The sequence below is a fragment of the Squalius cephalus genome (genome assembly GCF_949319135.1).
Source record: "Squalius cephalus genome assembly, chromosome: 6".
Classification (NCBI taxonomy): Eukaryota; Metazoa; Chordata; class Actinopteri; order Cypriniformes; family Leuciscidae; genus Squalius; species Squalius cephalus.
The window spans coordinates 3060808-3080807 of record NC_137127.1 but is presented as its reverse complement, the minus strand read 5'-3'; the positions used below and the strand labels follow the sequence as shown (position 1 = coordinate 3080807).

At 37.4% G+C, this 20000-nt stretch overlaps 1 protein-coding gene across 3 annotated transcripts in view; it reads left to right on the top strand.

Annotated features, from left to right (window-relative positions):
* The window catches only part of LOC307160075 (transcription initiation factor TFIID subunit 4), a 103089-nt gene that overhangs the window by 50524 nt on the left and 32565 nt on the right, over positions 1 to 20000 (top strand). For all 3 annotated transcript variants that reach the window (XM_079873898.1, XM_079873896.1, XM_079873897.1), the window contains one exon: positions 15995 to 16117. In XM_079873898.1, the coding sequence (XP_079730024.1) occupies positions 15995 to 16117 (123 nt within the window). The remainder of the gene's footprint in view (positions 1 to 15994; positions 16118 to 20000) is intronic.

Below are 20000 nucleotides of genomic sequence, written 5' to 3'. Positions count from 1 at the left end.
ATTTACATTTTTGTCAAATTATTACTATTCCTTGAACAATATAAAGCCATGGGCAACACAACAAAATATAATCTAATATCTCAGTAATTTCTCCTAGACAGACTCCATGGATCATCCATCCATCCCCTTATATTAGGTTACTATTTTACTGCTCATGAGTCTTAATGAAGTTCTCAATATGTTTATATCGGCATTATGTTTCATGCATGAACTTTGTCTTAGATGCTCCAAAAGTTAATTTAGTTAAATGAAAACTGACAGGGTTAGGGTTAGGTAAGAGTATCCAGTAAGAGTATAGCATGAACGTGGACCATTGTATACTATGGAAGCTTGTTTCCGCCACAAAATAAAACATTTTAATAATTGGGACTTTTTATCTCACAATTGCGAGTTTACATCTCGCAATTCTGACTTTATTTCTCAGAATTGCAAGATATAAAGTCGCAATTCTGAGAAATAAAGTTGCAATTGCGAGATAAAAGTCGCAATTCTGAGAAATAAAGTCGAAATTGCGAGATATAAAGTCGCAATTCTGAGAAATAAAGTCGCAATTATGTGTTATAAAGTCAGAATTGCGATATTTAAAGTCAGAATTGTGTGAAATAAAGTCGCAATTGCGTCTTATAAAGTCAGAATTCTGACTTCTGACAGAATTCTGACTCCGACTTTATATCACGCAATTGCGACTTTATATCACGCAATTCTGACTTTATAACACATAATTGCGAGTTTATATCTTGCAATTCTGACATCTTTTCTCAGAATTGTGAGATATAAACTCACAATTGTGAGATATAAAGTCCAATTCTAAGGAAAACGTTTTTTTTTTACCTCAATAGTTTATATCTCACAATTCTGACTTTATAACATGCAATTGCAACTTTATTTCTCAGAATTTCTCGCAATTCTGAGAAAAAAGTCACAATTCTGACTTGATATATCGCAATTGTGAGGAAAAACAGTCGGAATTGTGAGATAAAAAGTTGCAATTATTATTATTTATTTATTATTCAGTGGCGGAAACAAGCTTCCATAGTATACCATCTCATCATTTGATGAGAATTGTTCGAGATCATATCGAGATCTCTGACCTTTGGCATCTTGGCAACCTGAGCACAGTTTGAGACTCTCCTGAAAGTAAAGCCAATCTGTCAGATGTTTCTCTTGAGTGTTTTCTATTTGCTCGCAGTTGAGATATCGACTGGTGATTTTCCTTTCCTTCGGGAGACGCTGTTAAGCGAGCGTCTTCCTCTACAAGCGTGTGCGTCTGATGGAGAGATGTTGTCTGTTTCTATCCATTCGTCTTATTTCAGCCCTTCACAAACATCCGACTCCCCGTAATGTCATCGAGCGAGTGTGTTCGGGAACCTATTTCCACAGTCCTCAGCGATGCCCAAAGGTCAGATGGGATATTTTTAAAGCGCCCTCGGTGAAAATCAATGCCCAAAAAAAAAAAGAGAGAGACAGCAAACAGGAACAGGGCCGCCCACCCTAATAAGCAGCGCCTCGCCGCAGATAAAACGAATCTGCAGAGAAAAGTGGAGAGATTGTGAGGGGACACATGACAAATAGAGAGAAGAAGAAGGCAAAATAAAGTGAAAGAAGCCACAAATACATAAAAGAGAGCGAGCGAGAGAAGCCCTGGCAGATACATCACTGTGTCAGGTCACACGGACACAGATTCATCATCTGAACAGGAGAGGACGGCGAGTGACCACTGCTGACCACCTGGGTAAAGCGTTGTGTTTTACCACAACAGCCTCTGGTCAACGCACCCGGCGGCCGGCGTGTCACAGACAAGGACAGAGTAACAGAGGCGCTGGTAAACGCTCGCTCCCAGTGCAGAGTTTATTCTGCTGATGAAGACTGAGAGTGGACGGAGAACACAGTCGGAGATCAATCCGACCCGGCGGTTTAATGTTATACTAAAATACAAAAACCGTTTACTCATTGCAAACCTGTATTTCTGCCAGGACCACTATCGTCTAATACGATTGACAGTTAGCGTACAGTCTGGATTGGCGGTATAGTTCTGTTCTGCGCATCTATGTAGCCTAGCATGTTTAAGAGCAGGAGAGCAGCACCCTTAGGGTAAACAGAACAGAACCAACATGAATGTATTGCAGATATCATTAATTCATTTTAAAGGATAATTCCGGTATTTAGCACTTTGAGTCTCTTTTCTGGTTTGTTTTGGATGAACTAGAGTGGTGAACACAGAAATGTTGACGATGGGTCGTGTCTCGACTTCTTGACTCGTTTAGAATCGCCTTTGACCGCTTCAGAGTGGCTGGATACGGGCATGCACGAACATGTCCTTAAAACAACCCTTAACATTCGTTTTCAAAACTGTGCAACTCACCGAGTGGTTAGTGGTGTTCGTTGATGTTCCAAAACAAGTAGCGAAGCGAAATACAGTTTCTGTCGAGTTTTATTTGCCATTTTGTAAAATCCCATTGATTTCTGTTGGAGGACTCATTGCTCGTTGATATTACTGCGCTTCAAACTCAAATATCGGTTGTGAGGTATCTGAAAAAATAGTTCCACTATAGCAAATAACACGGATTGAAATCATACATTGCGCCGATATATTTGTTTTTAATCATCTACGAACACCACTAACCACTCTGTGAGTTGCACAGTTTTGAAAACGAATGTTAAGGGACGTTCGTGCATGCCCGTAGCCAGCCACTCTGAAGCGGTCAAAGGCGATTCTAAACGAGTCAAAAAGTTCATCCATAACAAACCAGAAAGTGCTAAATACCGGAATTATCCTTTAATGTACAACATAATTAGAGAATTTAGTCTGATTCAGGGGGAATCAGAATGCCAAATCCTGACTGGACAGGAGGAGCTGGGGAGGGAGGAGGGTAATTCACTCCTGAGAAACGCGACAGCTGTTGATAATACTGAAGGAGCTTATATACAGTCAAGTCAAGTCACCTTCATTAATATAGTGCTTTTAACAAAACAGATTGTTTCAAAGCAGCTTTACAGTGATAATAGGAAATTAAAGTAACAGAGATTGTTTTGGCTTTATAACAGCTCTAGAATAAAGTTATTGTCCAGCTAAAGTTAGATTTGATTGATTCACTTCCATGCAACGATCATTAGTTATTATACCATGGTCTGGGTGAATACTCGATTCTGATTGGCTGCAGGGTGTCCGTTAAAAAGTGATAATGTACACCTAAATAAACCGTCAGGCGTAACCAAGGAAACCAAGTTATTGTTTGTAACTTGTAACTTTAGATTTCGATTGTAAAACTAATTAAAATATAAACTAATGTTTTAAAAATGTGTTATTTGGCAAGTGACCATGGTATAAGCGGGTTAATGCCCTTCGAGGTGTCCATTGTCAGGTTTTAATGGACCTCCGCTGCGCGTCGGACGGTTCACACCTCGCCGTCGTCCATTAAAACCTGATAATGGACACCTCGTCGGGCATTAACCCTTACTTAACTTAGGGGCCGCTAACACGACACCGTTTTAACAGAAAACTCTTAAAGCCTTGGTTATACTTTCGCCTGGCTCCACAGCACGAGTCTCCGCAGACTGTGCGCGCACCTCCCCAAACGGACGAGGCGTTTATACTCGACGCGCTCGCCGTTGTACTATTCTTTGAAACGATAGGGAGCGACTCGAGTAATTGTCCGCTAAACCATCAGGAATCAGCAGTGAGAAGAAGAAAGCTATACACACGTGACAATGTTTATTTTAGGCTACACCACCACCAATACCACACTACAAAAAGAATGGTGTAAAACCCAGTAAACCCTGAGATTATTACTCGTGACAATAAAACAAAATATATGGATATGAGAATATGCATACAACATAACTAAATTAACGATCTCTTACATATTTTATAATTTCACTAAACATTTCATTAAGTTTCGTGAACATTTTTATTAAACATGGACCTTTATGTTCATTAAAAATACTTTTTATGCTATTGTATGCTCATTTTTTTAAATGTAAGCAACTAATTTAGACGTGCAAACTGGGTGCCGGTGTGGTGAGAAGTTCGAGCTCTGCCAGATTCGGCTCGAAGTCGTTCATATTCGGATGCGGAGCCGCGCGCGCTGTTACAAAAAAAGCCGCGCACACCGCCAAGTGAAATGGGGTCTTGCGCACCCAACGCGCACACACCACATACACCGCACACACCGCAATGATGTCAATTTTTGCCGCACGCACCTTTGCTCTCGTGCGGACGCGTCGAGTATAAATCTAGCTTAAGTTCTCTCTTAAAAACGCGAACCTGTGAGAACGCGGATGGCCTGCACATGCGTATTACGAGTTCAGTCTATAGGTGTGCGCGTTTGAATATATATGTGCACAGGCGTGCAGTCCTTCACAAATCAACAAACTACTTGTCTGGCCTTAAAAATGTATAATACAGAATTTTTAGCGCTTCCGCGTAGCCACGCGAACCACAATTATCCCGACACCGCTTTATCTGTAGAGAGGTAAAGGGAAACGAAGAAGGCTTTCACAGGTCCTTCATCAGATCTGGATACGGCCTGGATCCGGCGGACTGCGGTAAACCTCGGGATAAACAGAGACACTAATATTAGCGTAGACGCCATCCTTCTTATGATGTAACGAGTACATCAGGATTTATGGGGAGTGTTCCCGGGTCCGGCTGACCTGATCTATGCAGCCTAATATGGAATTCTAGAAGTCTATAATGTGTTATGTGTATGCTAGGTCAAAGATATGTGTTTTTAGCCTAGCTTTGAACTGACAGAGTGTGTCTGCTTCCCGGTGTGTGTCTGCTTCACGATACAGTGATAGGCGTCGTGTTCCTATAGGAGGACGTGGATCAGCTGAGAGTCTCTGATGCGAGCTTGGCTAACGTGACCTGCCAGAACTGACGCTACGCTTGATTACTTCTGCGGACCTCAAAAGAAGATATTTAGAAAAAAATACATCGAGTAATTGACCCTTTAGTTACTGTTGCAATGTCCGACGAGCCATGCCGCTCTCACACCGTGTTCTCACGCAGCGAAACATACATCGCGGAGCAGAGAGGACACTGACAACACACAGACAGACCAGGATACTTTTGATATGAAACAAAGTCTCAACTTATAAATTTGCACTCCTTCATCAAGATATTATGAGGCATTCATACATTATTCCCTGTATTTCATTCCTGACCTAAATGAAGACCGTTTGTCCTCTGTGTGTCTTACTTTCTCTCTTTCTTGTACGTTTTTCACATCCTCGTGAAGCTGAGATCCCTCACGTGAAACTTGGATCTGTCCTTTGGGAATCTCTTGGCTTTTTGTTCGAATAACTTTCCCCAAATATTTTCCCTCCTCAGGCGATTGCTGTTTCTTTCCCATTCCACTCTTTTTTCCTCCGTCTTTATTTCTGTCTTTATGCTAGAATTGCGTTCTTGCGTTCAGTGTTGTGGGTAGAAGCCCGATCCAAACATCCCATAATGCCTGAATGCTTTGGTTCCTTCTGTAGAGAAAACTATCCTTCGGAAAATGTGAGTATGCAGGAGGAAAGACAGAGTTTTGTGTGCATTGATTTTGCCAAGACCTCAAAATATGATGTAATTTTCCATCATAGAGGGAACTGTATTCGTTCTGATACAGAAAGCTATTTGAAGAAGTTTATCTGTCTGTGAAACATGAAACATGTAACTGTTTTTAGTTACTGGTGTTGGCTAAATCAATTGATCATTAAGGCAGATCTACTAGTCAGACTTGACAACACACTAAAACACAATGCAAAAAAGCATTTCATCAATTCATTCTTTGTCTTTTAGTGATTAATTGGGTCACAGACTGTGTGGTTCAACCCAGAGGAAAGTGTGACTGCTTCAAGTTTCCCAGTATGCTTTAGGTTAAATGTGAGATGTTTCTCCTCGTTTTTTTAAGGAGACATAAAAATGAGAGAAACCAGAAATTAAATGTAATGTGTGTAGAAGCTCAGATCCTTCGTTCTCTCTTTGATGAGAAACATTTGAATTTGCATTGATATATTAGCAGATCTGAGCACAGATTGAGACATTGCTATGGAAGCACGTTTGAGGTCTTTTTTTCCAAGATGAAAAGCAGGAATCATTGGCAAACGTCTCCTTCGTTTGCTCTCAATCTCATTGCTGTCTAGGAGAAACATTTGAGAAACATTTGATCTTAATCTCAACAAAAATGCAGATTTTCAAGGTAAAAAGTTTCACAGCAAAGCCCTTTCACAAGACGAAAGATGTAATGCAGCCGCTGAAACGTCTGTCCTCAATCTGTTTTTATTTTCCTTTTTGTGGTTGCTTGTTTCATCCCTAAAATTCCTGAAGTCAAATTTCAGATGTGAGAAAGAAGGAATGGGGATGGGGGGGGGGGGAGCGGAGAAGAAAAGCAAGCTTTAAAAATACCTTTGGTGTTCCTGTGTGTTTGTGAATATTATTACAAAGTGCCGTAATGAGAGAAAGAACAACACAAAGCGAGATTTGTGCCTGTGAGCGAGATGGCGAGGAATCTGAACAGTGAAAGGCCCGAGTGTGTGTGTGTGTGTGTGTGGCCGCCTGTAGGAGGTCTTTCTCTTTGTACGTGGATCTCCTTGGGATGTTAGCAGCAGGGGAATCGGGCATGAAGAGCTACTCTTTTGGGGATGAACTGATGGGCCTGAACAACATAACGAAAGAGAAGGCGAATGGGACACAATGAACTGAAAGATGAAACGGTCAGTGTTAGAAAAGCAGACTCCAGACTAGCCATTCGGCAACCCGTCCCGGCTGTGTGTAAGAGCACAGTGACCTCTCAGTCCAGTTCAGGTGATCTTCAGAGAATAACCAATAAAGAGATTCACAATCAGATTATCTTTTAATAACTATACTGCTCTATTAATGCAGTTTGACAGCTGTGTATTTTATACACTATTGTTCAAAAGTTTGGGGTCTTAAATGTTTTTGAAAAGTCTATTCTGCTCATCAACGCTGCATTTATTTGATCAAAAATACTGTAAAAAATTATGAAATATTATTACAATATAAAATAGCTGTTTTCTGTGTGAATATATAGTAAAGTGTAATTTATTCCTGTGATCAAAGCTGAATTTCCAGCATCATTACTCCAGTCTTCAGTGTCACATGATCCTTCAGAAATCACTCTAATATGATGATTTGATGCTCAAGAAACATTTATGATTATTATCAATGTTGAAAACAGTTGTGCTGCTTCATATTTTTGTGCAAACCGTGATTAATTTTTTTCAGGATTCTTTGAGTAGAAAGTTGAAGAGAACAGCATTTAATTAAAAAATAAATATTTTGCATTATTATAAATGTCTTTACTGTCACTTTTGATCAATTTAATGCATCCTTTCTGAAGAAAAGTATTAATTTCTAAAAAAAAAAGAAAATCGTATTGACCCCAAACTATTGAACAGTAGTGTAATTTAATAAATTTAATAATTTCGTTCATTATACTGTATATTAAGAATTCTATGTAAATCATAAATCACATTTATCTAACAATTTACTTAAGTTTGGTTTACATATGATTCAGAATGATATTCTTCTGCACGTCACATTGATGCAGCAATTTATGTACACTAAAAATGATTGTACAAGCAATTTACACTGAAATTTCTTCCGTGCATGTTTCATGAATGATGCTTAATATATGAAATGATTTTGCTTTTCTAAAATAATGGTAAAAATAAATGAAAATATATTTACAAATATATAATATAATATAATATAATATAATATAATATAATATAATATAATATAATATAAATATCTAAAATAATGGTAAAAAAATAAATGAAAATATATTTGCAAATAAATATTACTAATTAATATATATATATAAAATTCAGATTTTGTTCTTTTTTTTTTTTACTTAACAGATTATTTTCTACCCATCTGAATAACAATTTAATAAGAATGATTTTACAAACAATTTATACAGAAATTCCTTCTGCTCATTTTTCGAGAATAATATGTGTAAAATTATTAAGCCATTCTAAAACTCCTTTTTATCCTAAATGAAATTCTGTTGATAAATGAAGTTAAAATTTTTATTTAACAGATTTTATTTAAATTGTCCTGCCTTTAAATCTGATTAATGGCCATTCTGAGGTGACGTGCATCTCCGGTGTGACCTGTGACCCTTGACCCCCCTCGAACAAGCAGTCCCCCCCAACCGCCCTCCAGCGTTCGTGGGAAAGACCTGAGCGAGAGATAGAACGATGGTTTGGTTGGAGAGAGTTTCTGAGTGTGCCGCATGTTTCCATTAGATTGTGGTGTTGGCTAATTAGAGAGCGGCAGCGTGATTCACCTTGTTAATTAGAAGGACTTGCACACCATCGGCCCCGGGGCTCTGAGGGGGAGAACGAGGGATCCAGAGAACGAGAGGGCTCCTCTTCAACGCCCGCAGTCTCTCCTTCTCTGAAGATCCTTTTGCTTTTTGATTCCAAAATGAATAAATCATCCGCACACGACTCTGTTCATCTGCCACCGATGCAAATTACACCTGATCAATAGAAGGTGACGTCGGAGAAGGAAGAAAGAGCGAGGGGTTGAGAGGAGGAAGACTGCTTGCCCAAGCAGTGGTGACACAAAAGATGGAAATTTTCTACTTGGATAAGCAGGATTTTTAATGATCTCCTCTTGCTTATTCCGAAATTCCCCTTCAATAATCCCGTGAACCCCTCCACATATTGTGCTCTCGAATTAAAGAAGTTAAATGTGTTGTTAATTACATTTTAGGTTGCCTTTGGGTTACATTTTTAATAATTAATTTTAATTACATATTATTTTAATGTTTTTTTTATATTTTATTATCTTTTTTTAAATTATTCTTATTTATTTGGGTTAATATGCGTGGATTTCTTTCTATATTTGTGTTTTTTATTATTATTAAATATGAATTTAATGTTTTTTATTATTATTATTTTAATTTATTTATTATTTAATAGGTTAATATTTGTGGATTTCTTACTATATTTGTGTTTTTTTTATATTATTAAATATTAATTAATTTTTTTAAATTATTATTATTATTTTAAATTATTATTTTAATTTATTTATTATTTAATAGGTTAATATTTGTGGATTTCTTACTATATTTGTGTTTTTTTATATTATTAAATATTAATTAATTTTTTTAAATTATTATTATTATTTTAAATTATTATTTTAATGTATTTATTATTTAATAGGTTAATATTTGTGGATTTCTTACTATATTTGTGTTTTTTTCATTTTTTTTTTTTAGTTTTCACTGTTAATAACGCCAGCAATAATTAAAGATGGATTCTAGCCAAAGTCAAACGGCGCACACATGTCTGTGGTTCTGTTGAGTCTCCAGGAACAGGAAGTGACCTCATAATGAGCGCGACCCCTGGGGACGCCCGAGGGGTTTGTGTAATTGGGGTTTGGCTGGAACTGCAGGTCTTTCTCTCCGAACGGAACAAACTTCAGTTTTGGTTTTCGGCTTCTTCAGTGTATGAATATGTTTTGATCTCAGTGTGTTTCTCTCAAGGTCAGCGTCGAGCCCTGTGTGACCCTGAGGTCGTGTCAGAGAGATCAATGATTTACACGTTTCTGTGAACTGATAATGGATAATGCTGACTCTAACTGGGACTGCTCAGGAATTGCTCCCAATGTTTGCTAAAAATATCTCATGTTAAGTATTGATATTTAAAGTCAACGTACAATCAAAATGGACTTTCTTAGTACAATTTTCCTAAGATGAACGTTTCATCAGTGCACGTTATTCTGATGAAAAATACGCCTGTCTTCATGATTAATCATGAAAATGTTTAGTTCTCTGCTTTTAAGCCACTTCTCTGTTCTGCTGATGTCACTAATGCTGCATGGTTGGGGAAAATAAAATGAAGCAATAATATTTTCTATTCTAAATTTGGCGATCCAATCAAATATAAAATGAAGGCCTGCCCTACATTATTTTCCACAGAATATTTTTTTTTTCTCTTAGAATTATGTTGTATTGTTGTTAATTACATTTTATGTTGTCTTTAGGTTAATTTTTTTTATTAATACTTTTATTAAAACATTTTTTTTTTTTTGATAAAATGGAGGTACATTTTTCTAATAAACGTAATTATTTTGATTATTATTATTTATTTAATTATTAATAATATTTTATTTTTTTAAATTATTTTATTATATATTTATTAGAGTTTTGTGAATATTTGTTGCTATATTTGTAGAATTTTTTTTTTTTTTTAATTTTTTTTTTATTCAGGCAAAATGTGAAGGCTAGTTGTCTGAGAGGAGCGGCTCAGTGTCCCGGGGCAGGAGGACGAGGGGCAGATTCGACCCCTGCTGGCCCTTTATGTCCCAGACTTCAGTGTTACTGAACCTCACTGTTGCCCGGTGAAAGACTCCTCAAACCAGCCCGATCCTCCCGTTCTGCTCCGGCACAGACATCTGTCTGCACGAGTGTGTGTGTGTGTGTGTGTGTGAGGGCCTGTGGGGGAACAGAAGGTTCAGCAGGGCTGATAGAGACGGGTAGGTTTGGCCATCATGACGAACTGAGCTTCTTCTCCCGCTTGTGCTTCATGAGAAGTGAAACACACACTTGAGCTGGAGATCTGGATGTGTGTGACCAACCCGATCTCACCGCAATTCGGACGTATTTTACCAGATGGCTGATTTTCACGAACCATCATCAGGAAGGACCTCCTCTAACTCCGCCCCTAAAACATAAACGTATGAGTGAGGTCGTACGAATTGGCCATCTCATAAAATACGTACAAATTGCTGTGAGATTGTGTTGGTGTGACTGTGATTCAGGATGAAAGACTAATAAGTCGATAGATTGATAGATAGATGGATATATAGATGGATAGATAGATAGATGGATAGATGGATGGACGGATGGATAGATAGATAGATAGATAGATAGATAGATAGATAGATAGATAGATAGATAGATAGATAGATAGATGGATGAATAGATGGATGGATGGATGGATGGATGGATAGATAGATGGACGGATAGATAGATAGATAGATAGATGGATAGACGGATGGATAGATGATGGATAGATAGATGGATGGATGGATGGATAGATAGATAGATAGACGAATAGATGGATAGATAGATGGATAGATAGATAGATGGATGGATGGATGGATGGATGGATGGATGGATGGATGGATGGATGGATGGATGGATAGATGGATGGACAAATAGATAGATAGATAGATAGATAGATAGATAGATAGATAGATAGATAGATAGATAGATAGATAGATGGACGAATGGATGGATGGATGGATGGATGGACGATAGATAGATAGATAGATAGATAGATAGATAGATAGATAGATAGATAGATAGATAGATAGATAGATAGATGGACGAATGGATGGATGGACGGATGGATGGATGGATGGATGGATGATAGATAGATAGATAGATAGATAGATAGATAGATAGATAGATAAGAGCAGAGAGATATAGATAGATAGATAGATAGATAGATAGATAGATAGATGAACGATGGATGGATGGACGATGGATGGATGGATGGACGATGGATGGATAGATAGATAGATAGATAGATAGATAGATAGATGAACGATGGATGGATGGACGATGGATGGATGGATGGATGGATGGATGGATAGATAGATAGATAGATAGATAGATAGATAGATAGATAGATAGATAGATAGATAGATAGATAGATAGATAGATATGGATCCTCTTTCAGGATGCTGTGATTGATGCTGTTTCTCTCCGCTGAAAGGTTACAGAAGATGAAATGCGTAACTTTAGGTTATAAGAACATCTCTTTTCTGCTCTTGCAGTGAATATTGTGTGTCGGCGTCTCGGTTAATTATTCTTGTGTGATGAGCGTAATTACGACACGCAAAACTTCTGTAAGTTTCAATTACTGTTTCTACAATCAGCCAAAATATGAAACATTTATTTTTGAAGCAGCGCTGAGAATATATTAGCAGTTAGCCAAAATAATTGATATGAATATTTCTGTAAATGTGTGCCCTGTAATAACTGTGGTCTGGTGTGTCTGATTGGTGTGTAATGGCGCCGGCGCGAGAGCTGGCACACAGATGGCACACTGGGACCCGCGTTTATCACAGCGCCATCAATCTGAGACTCGGGCAGGAGCTGCAGGCGGGAGAGCAACTGTGCAGACATGCCGGCGCTCCGGTCCCATCCGATCCCATCCGGGAGTGGGATGGGATTATCTCAGGGGTCAGTGGGGAGATGATGTGTGATAGCGGTCCTGCAGAGGATTATGGGATGCAGAGAGTGATCATCACTAGCCTGGCCACAAAAATTATCATGTCCTTGCTGGGGATGCGCTTAAAAAATTAAACGGTAACACTTTATTTTACAGTGTCCTTGTTACACGTTACATGCACTTACCATAGTAATATCAGTAAATTATGCATAATTACATGCAACTAACCCTCAACCAAACTCTAATCCTACCCTAACCCTATAGTAAGTACATGTAGTTAATTAATATTACTCAGTACTTAAATATATAATTACACTGTAACAATGACACCTTAAAATAAAGTGTAACCCAAACATAATAATAATAATAATAATAATAATAATAAAGTACTAGATTTTGATTTTATAGTACAATAGTATCATTTCTGTAGTAATATATTATATATTAACAATAGATTTATTTATATTATAGTATATATTATATAAAATATTATGTAAATCATGTGTATTTGTAATATAAATAAAACATATATTTAATTGAATAAAATAGTAATACTACTAATAATTGTTATTATTATTATTATTATATTATTATTAATAATACTAATAACTGTTATTTTCTAGTACAATAGTATTATTATATATTGTAATATTGTAATAGTAATATACTGTAGTTTTTTATAATTTAATAAAAGAAAAGAAAAGGGTAAATATTAATAATTATTATTAGTAATAGTATTAAAAAATATTTATTTTAAAGTACAGTATTTATTGGTCTGTTTATTTGTATTATTTAAAATATAGTATTTAAATAAATTTTAATTATTATTAATATCTCTATTTATTTGACACTACATTAGTACTATAATTGATATAGTTATATTTCTTTATTGGTGTGTTTAATGATTTTAATTTTATAATGTAATAATTAAATGTAATAAATAATATTTATTAACATTTTCATTTTATAGTACAATAGTATTATTACTATAGTCATATTTATTTTTTGTTATTTTATTTTTTATAATTTGATCAAATAAAACTAAAATGTTAATAATAATATTCATTATTTACATAACTATTATTTATTTTACAGTACAATAGTACTATTGCTATATTTATATTTCTTTATTGGTTTGATATATTGATATAAAATGATATATTAGGGCCCCTTATTGGCGTTTATGAGCTCATCGGCCCCTGATCATCCTCCACTCTCACTGTATGATGATCATTCTGCTAAACATCTGCTTTTCTGTCATAATATGAGTTTTAAATGACACAAGAATTTTCTTTTTTTGTCCAACAGTTTCTTTAATATCTCAAATGCATATTCCAGACAACAATGAAAAGGAATGTAGAGCAATTGGAGTTGTTTATCCTGATAAGAAACCTCACCTTTACACTAAAGTGATCCTGAAGTGTGTGTTGCAAGGTTTGTCGTCTTCACTTTGCTGTGTGTTTCCTCATGTGACGGACATCATCCTAACAGACATCTGACACTCCAGACTCTCCGGCTACACACACAATTTGGACTGGCTGTTGAAAACCAAAGCAATCTTTATAACACGCCATTTTGTGGGCAACAACATGGTTCTCTCTGATCTTAACACACACACACACACACACACAGAACTGACTGCATGAAAGATTGCATTGATTGCCCTCATTCAGTTTAGCAACAAACACACAGTCTCTCTCTCTTTCTCTCTCAACACCAGCGGGCACAGGGCGGTTCACTCCCTCACTGCAGACAGACTGTGACGGCCGTGTGTGTGAGGCCATATGTGGCTGTGTGTGTGTGTGTGTGTGTGTGTGAGGCCTCGGGCTCTAACACGTCCTCAGAAAGGCTTCTGTGAGCGAGGCTGCCCCGCAGGAAACCGTGACATTACCTGAGGCGCCACTGGGCCCTCTTACACTTCACAAAGTGAAAAATCACATCAGAGCGTGTGAGCTGACACACACACTCACACACACACACACACACGCATGCACGCACACATACACACACTCACTCACGCACGCACACACTCACTCATGCACACACTCACTCACACACACACACACACACACACACACACACACGCATGCACGCACACATACACACACTCACTCACGCACGCACACACTCACTCACTCATGCACACACTCACTCACACACACACACACACACACACACACGCATGCACGCACACATACACACACTCACGCACGCACACACTCACTCACTCATGCACACACTCACTCACACACACACACACACACTCACACACACTCACTCACTCACTCACACACACACACACTCACTCACACATTTATATTCACACCTAAATGGAAGCTTATTTCTGCCATAAAAAGGTAATTGTGACTTTATCTCACAACTATGACCTTTTCCTCGCAATTCTATTTATAGAATTCTATTTATAGAATTGCGAGATGTTACCTCGCAATTACAAGATATAAACTCTGAATTCTCAGGGTATAAAAAGTCAGAATTGTGTGATAAAAAAGTCACAATTACCTTTTTTTTTCACATTTCCGGGGTTCTCAGAAGAGGAAGTTGTCAGGGTTGGGTGAACTTCTATAGCAGTCAATGGGAGATGACAGCAAATATAATTTCTGTATTTGCGTTTGCTTTAAAAGCAAAAGCAAAAATCCGCAATAGTGTTTCCAGGACTTTCCAATAAAGGAAAAACATGTCAAAAGATTGTTTACAGCGGTCAGGAGAGAGAAAGATGTCTCTCCCTCAGCCGGAGTTTTACAATCACCCTCTTTCATTCGTGATTTGTCATTTAGTGCCACGGTAATACAATGAAAATGAAAATATTAAAAACGTTACTAGATTTGCGATGTGGACACATCATCACGTCCATGAAAAGGGTCCATTCCGTGGCGGAAAAATATTAATAATTGCAAGATATAATCTCAGGATTCCCAGAAAAAAAGGGACAAAATTACGAGATGTATGACATGCGGATAAAAAAAAATATATATACTGTATATATATATATATATATATGACTAAGGAAAGAGTTACGATTTAACAAGAAAACAAATTCTTTGAAAAGTCTTTCTGTAGTTTTCAGGTTCAGAAATTTTATAAAGTAAGCAAATGTAAAATAACACTGCGTAGACTTCACTGTAAATTAAACATCCTTATTAGTTGATCCTTATTAAAGTTACAAAAGTTATTCAGCCAAGAGCAGTGAGTGATTTCATGGCCTCTGTATATATATATATATAATATATATAATATATGTTTTGCCCACATGTGAGGCTCTGTAAGTTGTAAACATGCAATTGTGAGAAAAAAGTGAGAATTGTGAGTTTACATCTAGCAATTCACTTTTTTTTTTTTTTTTTTTTTCATGGTGTAAAGAAGCTTCCACACCACACACACTAATACTAACACACACTAACTGCCATTAGAGGTTTTGAGGGAAAAGAGACTGACGGATGGGTTGGTTTGATGTTGATTTTAATATTGGTGATTAGTGCTTTGCAGACAATGATGTCACTTCCTGAAATACAGTTTCTTTAGAGTGTTTTCAGTCCAAGAACGACAATTTATGATACTGTTTTATTGTTTGGTTGTAGAAACACAAGCTCGGCAAATCTTTTCCCTTTCCTAGAATTAGCACCTAGCACTTTGTCAATTAGCATGATGTCACTTTCCTGTGAATTTCCTGCTGGATTGTTTTTCTGTCAGTAGTTTCTTTACCAGGCTTCATGTCCAGATGTCCTCCATGTGTCGCTACACATGTGTAATATGATGTTGTTTCTGTTTTCAGATGCAGCAGCAGGAACTCGCCCAGATGAGACAACGAGACGCGAATCTAACGGCGCTCGCCGCCATCGGCCCTCGGAAGAAACGCAAAGTGGACTCGCCAGGAGCCGCGACCACGGGCGTCGAGGTACCAGCCTCCCCACATCTCAGATACCAGCTGAAATGGCATTATTCAGTTAGCACTAATCCTCACGTATATATATATATGAACTCTTTCCCCGTCAGCGTTTTTGAAAAAAGTTTCACAAAAGTTTCACGGCCCCCAGAATATTTTGTTGCATGAATATCTGAACATGCAATAGGAAAGGACAGAGCCTCTGCTTTTAAACAATAACCTGTTTTATTCTAAACTTCATGCATTCTTTTCTTATCAGCACTTGAATGTGGGTAAGTTTCATAAAATAGCAACATTTTGAACAAAAAGCTGAGAAAATCATGTTTTTGTCAAAAACTACGTCTGTATCAGATTCAGGACGATGATCAAAACACAGTAGATGGAGTCCATCAACACACTCAAAGCTTCAGTCCTGTAACTCGTCCTGGCTCGACATTTCATTCAGTAACATTAGGCAGATTTGTTGATTTATATGTGGTTTAATGTTAATGATCGCGTTATTTTACATTTGCACAGAGCCCGTCTACGGAGAGCCTGGCCACTCCCTATTAAGTCCTATTGTACCGAATTTTGGTTGAAGTTCCACCAGAGCTCCACTGGGGGCGATCGCCATGAGTGCAAAATGGAGCTAGACGGAGCTAGACGGCTAAATGTGTCTTTTTCACCCGATTGCCATTGAGAAATCTCAGATTTGATTGTAGGTTTTGCAAGTTCAACATGGGTTATAGGTCGAAAGTTGAATGAACGAGTATTTATGTCCTTTCGATTTCTTACAGGTTGAGTTGTTGTTGCCCATAACACGCTAGCATTCTGCTAATGAACGCTGATTGGTCAGTGAAGGACTGATTACGACCAGAAATACCGCTTGAAGGGGGTCGCACACCGAACGCGCAGCTCAGCGCCGCGCCGCGCAGCGCCACGTTTTTTAAATTCGAACACATTATTCTCTATGAGAGTACACACACCGGCGGCGCCTTTCGGCGTCTGTCCGCGGCGCCCAGCAACGGCTCAGGACCGTGTTCAAAATCCTGCCGCGCCACAGAGCGCCATTTACATAGTTTTATATTAAATTTACATTTATGTGTCTCAAATCGTAGTTAATATATACGGTCTTCACCCTGTGCTGCAATATACATTTAGTTTTATATTTATTTACAGAAATCAGAAAATTGCTGATGCTAATGGATTTTCAGATGAGAGTTGTCCTAGACGTGGCGCGGCGCGGCGCTGAGCTGCGCGTCCGGTGTGCGACCCACTTGATGGTCTTTTAAAACAACAAAACAAAAACTCTTCTAGCACATGTATTTCCCTGTGTCAGCTGTGTTGTCGATGTCTCGAGAGAAAAGAAAGTGCAGAGCGCAAAAGCACCAAAGCGACTGAAGGATTGCCGTAAAGCAGTATCTCTGGTCGTACGATGTGTCATTGACACTTTAAAAGACTTTTTAAAGCAAATAAGTGACTCTAAAAAATCTAACACCCAGCAATGTGTAATTTCTTTGCATCTCCTTTCGAATCCAACATTCAAATTACTAGACAAAAAATTATATCCTGAGAAAAGTGGATTTTGAGGGGTATAGTGCCATAGACCTCCATTCATTCTGCACTCGTCCTGTGAGCGCCCTCATGTGGAGCCAGAGTGGAACTGCAACCAGTTCAGAAGCCGGAAGTTCACTGAGAGTGGAAGTTCTCCCCTTATTAGACATTCTCTGATGTGCATCTGATTACATATGATATCGCTTGTTTCTGCTTCTTCTTCGCCTGTGTTTTGATCAGGAGATTCTGCACTCTTTCAGTAGATGTGTAACAGCGCCCCCTACAGTATAACAGTGAAAACACAGAAAGCCGGAAATATCCATCAATGGAGGGGAAAGAGGCTGGTCGATATTTGAGATATTGACAATATATTCAGGATTTTGCTGTCAATATAAAGCAAGCAACGTTGTGATTATTCCAATGAATTCTGATTTGACTTTTTAAAGACTGTATCATTAGACTAGTTCTGTAATTTAACTTGTTTTGTGATTTGAGAGATTTAGGAGGTTCGATTCATTTGAGTGAATCAATTTAAACTGAGTTGATTCAAAACTCTTCAATGATTCATTTGCCTCAAAACAGTTTGTTTTCCAAAAAACAGTGTGAAATTATTTTTAACTAGATTTTTATAGAATTTGAATTCTCACATTAATCATTTTGAATCTTGTTGGCTTGGTTGAAATAATCTCAGATTGAAAAAAAAAAAAAAAAAAATCAAAATTTTCAGCTATTTCTAAGCAAATGCGTAAATATCAATATATATTCAATAGTGTCAGAAACCTTGCAAATAATTTTCTCACTCAGTATTTGTGTCTTGTTTTCCAGTACAAATATCTAAACATTATTAAATCAACTGGAGAAGCACAATTACAGAAGATGTTAAGTCATGTTTTCTTTAAAAAAAAAAAAAAAAATTCAAAGGCAAAACATGTTTATTTTTCTGACCTCATTGGCAGATATTTTTTCTTGATTTAAGCAAAAACTCACTTAATTTTGATACATTTTTCAGTAAACAAGTCTTAATATTTAATGTAATTTTTCTTCTCAAGTAACTGTATCCTGATTTAATAATGTTTGGATACTTCCACTGGAAAACAAGACAAAAATATTAAGAAAGTAAGAAAATCGTTGTTTTTTTTAACAGTGAAAAAATCAAGACATATTTTCCCCGCCGTATCGACCAGCCTTTAGTGGATCTTCTGCTGATCATGATGCAGTGTTTGTGCTCTCGGGTCTCGCCGCAGGGTTTAATGTTCACTTGTTGCATCGTGAGCGAGCATTGCTCTTTTTCCTGAGCAAAAATAAACATTTCTCCAGATTCCCATCCACCGCATAACTGGGACACACTGCTCGCCTGTCCTCGTGAGTGTGTTACGCTGTTGTCTGGATGCAGATCGCAGTGCCGCTCCACATATGGCTACCAGCTCTGCTCTGCATTACGCAGGATTACGCCGTGCGCACTATTATATTTCCTCGACATGGTGTTGTACATGAAGTCATCGGGTTTAACTGCATCTGGTGAATGTTTAGCTTTGCTCTTGCCGTCAGAAGGCCTGTTCATATTCCCTCAAGGATTTCGACTAATGTTTGAATACGATAAACCGGAAAAAAACACTTTGTGAATGTCAGCTGGTGTTTTTAAAAACCCTCTCACTGGCGTATGTGTGTGTGTGTGTGTTTGGACAGAAGATCCTGCAGTGAAAGCAGGGCTAACTAAATAAACGCGTTACTTCGGCTCCATGAACACCATCCTGACCTCTTTCACTTTATTGTAAGCGCTCTGATGTCAAGAAGAACCATGAAATGTGTATGTACACACACAGATACAACGCTTATGAGTCGTATTCACACTCCTTTAGTTGTTTTACTGCATTAAAGTCGCCTTAATTTGGCTATTTTGCCACTTATGAACAGAAAAACACTGTTTAATGTCAAATTAAAAACAGATATCTGCAAAGTGATCGAATAATTGCTGATATGAAGCCCAGAATTACTGATTTCGTAAGTGCTAACCTCTTTGTTTTTAATATGGCACATCTAATAATCGCTGGTTCCGCCAATTGATAATACACTGCAAAAAAATCACATGTATTTTTGTCTATAAACATACTTGGGAAGCAGCATTAATACATTTATCAGAATATACTCTAAATTCATGATGTATTTATGAGATTTTTTAAATATTTTTGAAAAAAGTGTCTTGTTCCCACCAAGGCTGCATTTATTTAATCAAAAATACAGTAAAAACTGTAAAAATGTGAAATATTATGACAATTTAAAATGGCTGTTTTCTATGTGAATATACAGTAAAGTGTAATTTATTCCTGTGATCAAAGCTGAATTTTCAGCATCATTACTCCAG